This window comes from Telmatherina bonti, assembly GCF_933228915.1.
Source record: "Telmatherina bonti genome assembly, chromosome: 21".
In the NCBI taxonomy this organism is placed as follows: Eukaryota; Metazoa; Chordata; class Actinopteri; order Atheriniformes; family Telmatherinidae; genus Telmatherina; species Telmatherina bonti.
The window spans coordinates 6,917,321-6,926,432 of NC_136630.1; the positions used below are offsets into that span (position 1 = coordinate 6,917,321).

A 9,112-nucleotide genomic window follows, 5' to 3' on the forward strand; every position below is an offset into this window, starting at 1 on the left:
ACAGAAACTGAACTTAAAAGCCATTTATCTCCAGCTTCCTTACCTTCTTGAGGAGACCAAACAGAACATCAGTGTAGATGGTCCTCTCATGGGCTTCATCCAGCATGATGATGGCGTACTGGCCCAGCTGGGAGTCGATCAGATACTCCCTCAGCAGCATACCGTCCGTCATATACTTGATCACCGTTTCCGGACTGGTGCAGTCCTCAAAACGGATTGTGTAACCGACCTGAAGAACAAAAAAGATCATTATAAATAATCAGTCTGCTTGATGGAAGAAATAATCATTTAAGGCCACAGACTTTTTTTTAATGAACCGCTGGAAGCCAACCTTACTTTTCTCCTTTCCTTCTGATCAAATTTAACACAATTATCCAGTATTTTTAAACAACGCTGCGCGTCTTGGTGTTTTCGACGCCATGTTGCGCATTTGTTGTTTAATCCGCTTTTACCGCTTATAAAGGAACTATTTTACGTTGGCCTGGATGTACGTTTTATACCAAACAACTGCTGTCAGGCTGCAGCGCGTTTCTCTCATCCACCTGTTAAAAGACGGCTGATCTGAACCAGCTGGTTAACGCGTTGCTATGGTAACGCCCCGTAACGGAGGGATAATACAGTGTTTAACTGGCCGAACTATGTATAGGAAAATAATGCAGCCAGTTGTCACTGACAATGGTATAAACTATGTTTAGGTGAACTTCCACAACCTACTGCAGTTATTCTACATGGACCTGCAGCCGGAGCCGACTGAGACTGGCCGCCTGGGAGTGCTTTAGGACGGGAGAGGCTCCCGCTGCTCCTTCCTTACAGTAACTGCAGAACAATATGTGCCTTCAAGTCAGTCGCCAAAACACCAGAAAAGTCTCTAATAACTCCAGTAAAAGTTGCTAGATTTGTTGCTTTTAACAAAAAAAAGTCTCCAGATTTAGCGAGAAAGTCTCCAAGTTGGCAACAGTGTCTGAATGAAAGCAAAGCGGCTGTGGGAGGAGTTTACAGCACAGCGCTGCAACGCCAGAGACGCTCGATGAAGACAGCAGGAGAGGAAACTGCAGAGAGAAAAATAATCACACTCTTTTATTTTTATCATTATTTATATTTATCATATTGAAAACTCAGATCGTAGTTGAGATTAAAATCCGATTAATCGCCCAGCCCTACTTTAAAGGTGGGAAAATCTCAGCATAAACAACTGCTGTACACTTATGATGCATTTGCTTCTTTTAAACAACTAACAGATATTTACTTCTGGTTTTTTTTATTTTTTATTATCATTACCTCCACCAAGGAGGTTATGTTTTACCCAGCGTTTATTTGTTTGTGTTCAACATAACTCAAACAGTTATGGATGGATTTTCATGAAATTTGCAGGAGTTGATTAAAAAGTGAAAAGTAAGACCTGATTTCATTTTAGTAGTGATCCTGTTTGTGACTTTTTTCTTTATTACTTTATTTTCCATACTGGAAGATGACTATTTCAACTTGCGCTGATCTTTGGCTGCTGGGATTAGATATCGCCGTCAGAAAAACAAAAGAAGAAATCTGAGCATCTTATTGGTTGACAGACCAACAGGAAGTCATCACAGTTTACATCGACATTCAATATTAGGTTTGCTAATACAATTTATATGTTTTTAATCAGAAAATGTAATAAATCATGAATGGAGTGCAGTGGAATTCACATACAAAGCTGCACTTAACGGCTGGACTGAAAACCTTCTCGAAAGGCAATAACACCCAAACTGTGTGCTTGTTTAAAGGACTCATGGCAGAGGTTTGTGCTTTTCTAGTTTTTTTCTTTTTTCTAACTTCACAAGCAACACTTCTGTAGACACCTGGAGCTCTGTAGCTTTGTTCCTAAGACACATTCTGTTTACAGATTCAGCTTATGATGCAATTTTAGATGATTTTCTGACAAAGCTTCTAAATATTCAAAGGCTTGACGGCAAACATTTAAATAAAATTGATCATCTACATCCAGAGCCCTAAACTACTTAAAACCACTTTGGAAGGAAGACTTGAGGTCGGCTGTTTCAGAAGAGATCTGTCCTACATGCCCGACTGTCTGATCCTGTGTGTATTATAGCCAAAGCTCAGCTGGCCAAGATGTACGATGGAATTTCTTCAAAGTGTTCAGAAATAAACATTCAAGTTGAAGTAGCTGAACCAGGAGAGGAAACCAAACCTCACCCATTTGTTAGATATTAAATACTGCTTATATTATGATTCTTCTTGACTACTTTGATACATGGCTGTGTTAGAAACACAAATGTGCACAAAACAACTACACTTCTATCTATCTGCATCACTTTTAAAAACCCAATAAACAAAGTTTGGATAAAAATAAAAAAAGATCCAAGAAATATTCAGGCTGCGGTGGCTCACCTCTTGCCCCAAACAGCAACCATACTCCTCAGAGACTCTCTTGGCCACCGACATGGCTGCCACACGACGGGGCTGCGTGCAGCCAATCTTCCCCCTGGTGGTGTAACCTGCCTCCGCGAGGTACTGAGTGATCTGTGTGGTCTTCCCAGACCCAGTCTCTCCGATAACAATCAGGATCTGGTTATCATGAACAGCCTGGGAAGGAACAAGGTGATAAACAACGCTACAACACCCACAGCTGCTTGTAAAACTGACAAACACGCAACAGCATGGAATCCGTCTCCCTTTTGGTTTTAATGAACTGCACTAAACCTGAATGAGCTGCTCCTTCAGCTTGTAGATGGGCAGACTCTCTCTCTGCTCCAGGATGGAGAGCTGGGTCTTCTTTCCATAGGAAGCCTTGTTCCCTCCAAAGGCATGTTTCTTCCACTCCGGGATGTCATTGGGCATCATGCCGATGCCTCTCATGTTGGCAGCAATCTGCCTGCCGTCAGCTGTAGGACATAAACGCACTTAAATGAATTTATTCACGAGAAAATGTAAAAGATCTGAATATATCACAGTTTCTTCTGCAAGGTTCTGGCTGGATAATGCCAACCAAATGTCAACCCCTTCGGGGCCAATGAGGACATGCGAACCATGGCAAGACGGTTCCATCCGGCCAGATGGGGGGCTGCAGGAAGCCAGATAACCATCTCCAGCACTGGCAGGCCCGAGGCTGCCACTATGAAGGAAGTCTCAGATTGGACCGCCGCTTTTGTAAATTAAGAGTTTAATACAGAAGCTACGCTGTAAAATCAAATCCGATCCCTTTTGAACCTTTAATGATTAATAAAAAAGTCTGAAAATGTTTCAGATTATCAATATGCTCATTTAAACACGGCAGCTATTCTCTGTATTGAGCGAATCAAATGGATTTCTGACCGTCTGGCAGCGGGTCAACCCAGTGTTTGTTCAGTCCCATCGGGATGGAGTCCATCTCTGCCTCTCGCGCCGCCTGCTTCAGCTCTCGTCTCTCTTTGGCCAGAGCGCTCTGCATCATGGCGGCCTGGGACAGCGAGCCATCCGGATTCTGTGTTGTTAACAGGAAAATAAAGCCCTCAGTTAGTGCTGAGCTTTAAATCCAAAGCTAATTACACAACATATTGATTCAAATACAAGCTCAGACAACTGAAACGTAAAGCTCTGTAGGAGTTTTATCCGTAGTTGTAACGTCTGAATGAAAGTCTGATCTTGTTCCTGTAATTATCCTGTAATTACACAAAAACTTTATGATTTTTCAAAAAGTCTTTTAGTCATTTCATTTAGTTTAAAAAAACAAAAAAAAAAACGTCTGTACCTTTACGATCTTGACAGGACTCATGTCCATGCTCTGTTTGGTGTGTCCTCTTAGAAATGGAGGTTCTTCTTCTACCAGCTCAATTTCCAAGTCTTCATCTGTATGAAAATAAACAAAAACACCAATTTCAGCCAAGAGAGTGACAAACTTTCTGTGTTCCATGGTAAAACGTATCGATACGATGTCAAAATTACAAATAACAATCTCAGAGACAATTCTGTCGTACTGAAACATTAAAATTACACCGATGACAGACATTCGACTTTAAAGCTGGATCAACTCATCTGATTGGATCATGATTTATGATAAAATGTAGATATGATTCCTGTTTAGAACATAAAAAACAATATGTCTATGTTGACATATTAATGTTACTGGGAATTCTGGATGAAGATGACAAGATTGTTGAACATGAACGAGTTGTTGGAACCACACTGGTTTTTCTTACCTTCTTCATCATCCACTTTAGGGAGGATTCCAGTCTCGTCATCAAAATCTGGGAATTCTTCTTTCGACAGCACATTAGCAGCAATCATCTAAAAACACCCAAACATATTATCCCAATCAGAAATACTTCAACCTCAGAGGGAAGTCGCTGCATTAAAGTTCTCTCCTTCAGGGCGAGATACACAAATCACACAAGTAAATATATGAAAAATACAATAAAGACATCAACAATTATATTTATTAGTTATTTACAAGTTAGTGGCTTTATGGCCACAAGAAGGAATGATTTTGTTTGTGCCCAGAGGGGAAATTAGTGTTTCTGAATGTGCACCTGAAGTAGGTCAGCATGTCACGGAAGGGATGCGAAGTGTAACCCCTCACTCGGAAAGCAACCTGCTCTGACACGACTATCAGACTCCAGCTCCACTTGTTCCACTCCCACAACATGACTGGTTTTATAGATGGAACTGGCCCCCACAGACTCATAAAATACTCTGAGCATCAGCAGAAAAGTTGCTGCAGAAAACAGAGTCCTGGCCCGTCATGTAGACGGTGTTTCTGGATAAATCCAGTTTACATACAAAGCTCGTTTGCAACACCTTTAGCAGGATCACTTATTTGTTTTCTTAACAGCTTAATCTAATTCAGGATCACAAGGAAGCTGGAGCCTATCCCAGCAATCCTCAGGTGAGGGGCAGGTACACCCTGTACAGGTCGCCAGTCCATCAGAGCCAAGAATGTAGAGTGATCAATGAACCCTACAGTGAGTGGTAGGAAGCCGAAGTACCTGAGATACACGTAAACTGCACAGAAAGACCACGGTTCAAACCTCCCCCCAGTTAAACCGGCAGGATTTTTACTGTGAGGTCACAGTGCTGACCGCTACACCACTGTTATCAATTTATTTATTCATATATTCAGGATGCATTTTAACCACAGCTCAAAAACTAAAGTGAAAACTAAAAGAAAGATAGAAAAGTAACAAGTCATCACTTTGAATGTCTGCCTACCTGTTTGATCTCCCACTTCTCCGGGTCAGAGATTTTGGTGAGCCTCTTGCGCTCCAGGGTGTCGTCCTGGTCCAGCTCAGGAGCGTGGCCCAGGTTCAGGTTGCTCGGCCTGTCGGGGTTCCTCATGGAGATCTCCTCTCCTCCATCAGGACCAACATTCCTCCTCCTGTTGGGGTTCAGGTCTTCTCCCGTCTCCTGGTCCACATCCTTACAAAGAAGAACGTATCAGGTTGTTTATATTTACAAAGTATATGCTGCACCGGCCAATGGAGGTGAGAGCTAGTAAAGAAAAATTAAAGCTGATGTCTTAATATAAGAGGTGACTGTTACTTAGTTTGGATTCTGTTGTTTTTGTTTAGTAAAATAAGATTAAGTATGAAAGCTGACAAGTGTTGTCAGGTCTTGTGAGAAACAAAGAAAAACAAGCAACCAGCTTGATGAAAAAAAAAATTCCTGCAACCTCATTTCCTGGCAAATTTATATAAAAAAACAAACAAACAAACAAAAACAAGCCCAAAGTTGTTCATAATAAGCGAATTTGGCAACACTGAAGCTGACATTAAGATCTGCAGTGATCAGACTGGATCAAGTGAGATCTGTTACTCCACATAGTCCCTCATTTCTTCACATTCACACCAGCGCTGTGTTCTTACCTTCATGCTGAGGCTGGTCTTGGAGCCGGTGAAAGAGAGCACCTTCACTTTGACTCTCTGGCCTTTGTTGACGACGTCAGCCACATTGGCCACACGGCCCTCTCTGCGCAGCTCAGAAATGTGGACCAGACCTTCCCACCGTTTCCTAAACAGAAGCAAGGAAAGCTGGGATTTGTTTATGATCAGAATAAAAGTAAGAGATCTACCTACACCTGAGGAGAAACTGACGCATGGAAATGTTTAGGTGTTAAAAGCCTGTTGTTTGACGTGGACGAACATTTCAAAAAGCAGGTTTTATAAGAAATTGGATAATAAAACGTCTCCAGTGACTCGATGCTGACCTCAGTCCCTCCAGCTGAACAAAGCACCCAAACTGCATGATGCTGGTGACTTTCCCATTATAGATGTCCCCAACAGAAGGCTCTTCTGGAGGTGGACGGTCCACGTGTTTGTCCTTCCAGCGGTCCGCGTCCCTGTCATGGTCTTTTCTGGGACTCGGAGAGCGATCAGCCCAACGGGAACTTTTGTCTCTTCTTTTGCCGCGATCTCGCTCTCTGTGCCGATCGCGAGACCTGGATCTGGAGCGTGACCGAGAGCGGTGCCGCCGCTTCCTGTCCCTTTCCCTATCCCGGTCTCTGTCTCGATCTCTGTGTCTGTCTCTTTCTCTGCTTCTGCTGCGACTTCGGCTATAACGTTTACTTTTTTCTGATCTGTGAGAAGGAGTGAAAATAGAAGAAATTAATATTATTTCTTTGTTTAGTACATTTACAAAAAAGGCAACATATTTAATAAATTAAAAAAAAAAAAAAAAAAAAGGCCATACTTGCTCTTGCTCCCTTTAGAGTTTGTCCCACTTGCACTGGGGAGAAACATCTCCAGTTCTTTCATTGCATCAGCTGCTACTTTCACATCATCCTCATCCAAGAGCCGCTAAAATGTTGAAACAAAACACAACTGTGATCCAAACCAAACTATAATTTCTGCAGATATCTGGCTGAAACTGGTAACGACATCTGCCTTCTCACTAACAAGTGTCAAAGCAAAGAATGGCCATCAGTCACCAATAACTTCTACCAAATGTGTTGCTGCCATCAACTTCAAAATGAGTGAATATTTGCAAAAAAAAAAAAAACCCCCAAAAAAATTAAGTTAGTTTTAACATTAAATATCTTGCTTCTGTAATCAATAGAAAATAGATTCTAAAGATATAGATTCTGAATTTATTTACGTTTGGAACAACATCCCAACTTCGTCTGAACTGAGGCTGTAAATATGTTGTGCAGTGAGATTCAAAGATTTAAGTACAAATGGGCAAACTTGGCCAGTAAGCCTACAGTCTCGTCACATGAGGATGCACATCCTCATATACTGTAAATAAAGTACCATCTGCCGGGTCCAAACACACTCAACATAGTTTTAAGATGTACCACACCGATGGAACAAGTAGTGCATCTACTGACATAAAAATTCCAAGTTTGTCAGTGGTGTTATTAACCCAGAGGTCAAGTCATAACCTGCATTTCCTCATTTTAGTAAAAAAGCAACCGTTGAAGTAAACTTGACCGATTAAAAGCGGCATTAAGTAGGTGGATGTCCGAGTCATAGGAGACTGACAACAGCTCTGGAGTTTGTGCAGTCCATTACATCAATGTTGCTAGAAAGACCAGCAATAAAGTTAAACCCTGTGTTGACTTTGATTTGTTCTTGAATTAAAGAATTATAACTTGTGGAAGAATTACAATTTCTAAAGACAAATTACTCATAAACACAACTTTATTGAAAGTTTCTTGGAGTTCACAACTTAAATATCCTGAAATGATCTATCCACGTGACACAGAGGAGAAAATAGTTGGTTTTTAAATGAATCACTTGTTGCATTTTCACAAAGCATGTTAATAGGATCTACTCTAAGAATCAAAACCAGCAAACTTTACAGTCCATTCTTCCTCTATTCATGTTTTTCAAAAACAGCAATTTCAGCACAAACTAATGAACAGAATGTCAAACACTGCAACACACCTTTGGTAATGGTTCATTTGGTGTACACAGGGCAGGAAACATCTCCTTTAACCTGTCTTTTTCTGTCTTCGGCTTAACTGAAGCCTCAGAGACTGAAAGATGAGGGGAAACAATTTTTATTATGTATTAATATCTACAACAAAACGGAATAAAATAAAACACTGGGATCGCCTTACATTTACTCGTTGATGCCTTGGATGGAGGTCGCATTGTCTGAATGAGTCTGAGCAAATTACTGATGAGAGAATCCTAAAATGAACACGAAACATGGGACCATTTAGATTACAACATCTCTTAATAAACAGTATATATTAAATTAATACTGTGAGTTTCCATTAATTACTGTGAATTCGGCTCCATTTTCAAGCAAAAGAGCTTTGAATCCATCGAAGCTCGGTTGTTTTTCAGCGAGGTTTATGACAAATTCCGCTGCAAAGTAGTGAAACGATCATGAATAAACAAATAAATAAAGCTATGTGGCTACAAAAGTCACGTCTCTACGTGGAGTTAAACTTATGATATAAAGCCAATACAAGCAAACAAAGACATTATTTCAATAATACATTCTTCATTAGTTGTACATTTAGGAGGAAACAGCAAAAAACAACTAAATATTTAGTAAAAAAAAAAATATATATCCATGTTTACAGAGTTAAAGGTTAACACTATAGCTAGCTAAAGCGGCTAACTAGCTAGCTCATGCTAACAGCTCGTTAGCATCAGCTAGCTAGTTCTTTTATGTTGACAGATTTAAGCGAAATAATAACGAACCTAAATCTTTGTCATTTATTCCGAGATGGTTGTCGAGCTCCGTGCAGACTTTGGACACTAAAGACAAATATTCAAGCTGCGATAGCTCTTCAAAACCGCAATCTGCCATTTTCCACGAGTGTTGTTTTTGGGACGTGGTATACTTCCGGCCTTAACGGAAATACGTAAGACGGTGTGTGCCTAACTTCTGTTCGCCACGTGGTGGGGACAAAGTTCCAAACGACAAATGTTTAATAAAACGTCTACTCCGTGAATGTGTTCGCATTGATGTTTACTGGAACCGATTTTTTTCAGTTAATATTTACATAACATATATTTACATCAATGCAAGTTTAGTCTCAGTGAAAGAAACCCAAAGAACTTACATTCTTTCTCAGGGCCCTTTGAGGAATACATGTGGCCATTTCTGGCTGATGATTTGGGAGCAGTGTTCCAAAGCTGTTAGAATGCTCAACAGGGAGCTAGAGAAAGGATCTGTATAGTGTAGA

General features: G+C 40.7%; 1 protein-coding gene across 1 annotated transcript in view; it reads right to left on the reverse strand.

Annotated features, from left to right (window-relative positions):
• dhx8 (DEAH (Asp-Glu-Ala-His) box polypeptide 8) overlaps positions 1-8,756 on the reverse strand; it is a 13,208-nt gene extending 4,452 nt beyond the window's left edge. Inside the window, exons 1-14 of the mRNA XM_079261457.1 lie at positions 8,625-8,756; positions 8,197-8,282; positions 8,030-8,102; positions 7,854-7,945; positions 6,658-6,764; positions 6,176-6,544; positions 5,835-5,979; positions 5,182-5,388; positions 4,173-4,260; positions 3,725-3,822; positions 3,310-3,457; positions 2,698-2,879; positions 2,386-2,580; positions 44-229 (exon numbers count right to left, since the gene is read on the reverse strand). Of these exons, the coding sequence (XP_079117583.1) occupies positions 44-229; positions 2,386-2,580; positions 2,698-2,879; positions 3,310-3,457; positions 3,725-3,822; positions 4,173-4,260; positions 5,182-5,388; positions 5,835-5,979; positions 6,176-6,544; positions 6,658-6,764; positions 7,854-7,945; positions 8,030-8,102; positions 8,197-8,282; positions 8,625-8,733 (2,085 nt within the window). The 5' untranslated portion in view covers positions 8,734-8,756. The remainder of the gene's footprint in view (positions 1-43; positions 230-2,385; positions 2,581-2,697; positions 2,880-3,309; positions 3,458-3,724; positions 3,823-4,172; positions 4,261-5,181; positions 5,389-5,834; positions 5,980-6,175; positions 6,545-6,657; positions 6,765-7,853; positions 7,946-8,029; positions 8,103-8,196; positions 8,283-8,624) is intronic.
• Between the last annotated feature and the right edge of the window lie 356 nt (positions 8,757-9,112).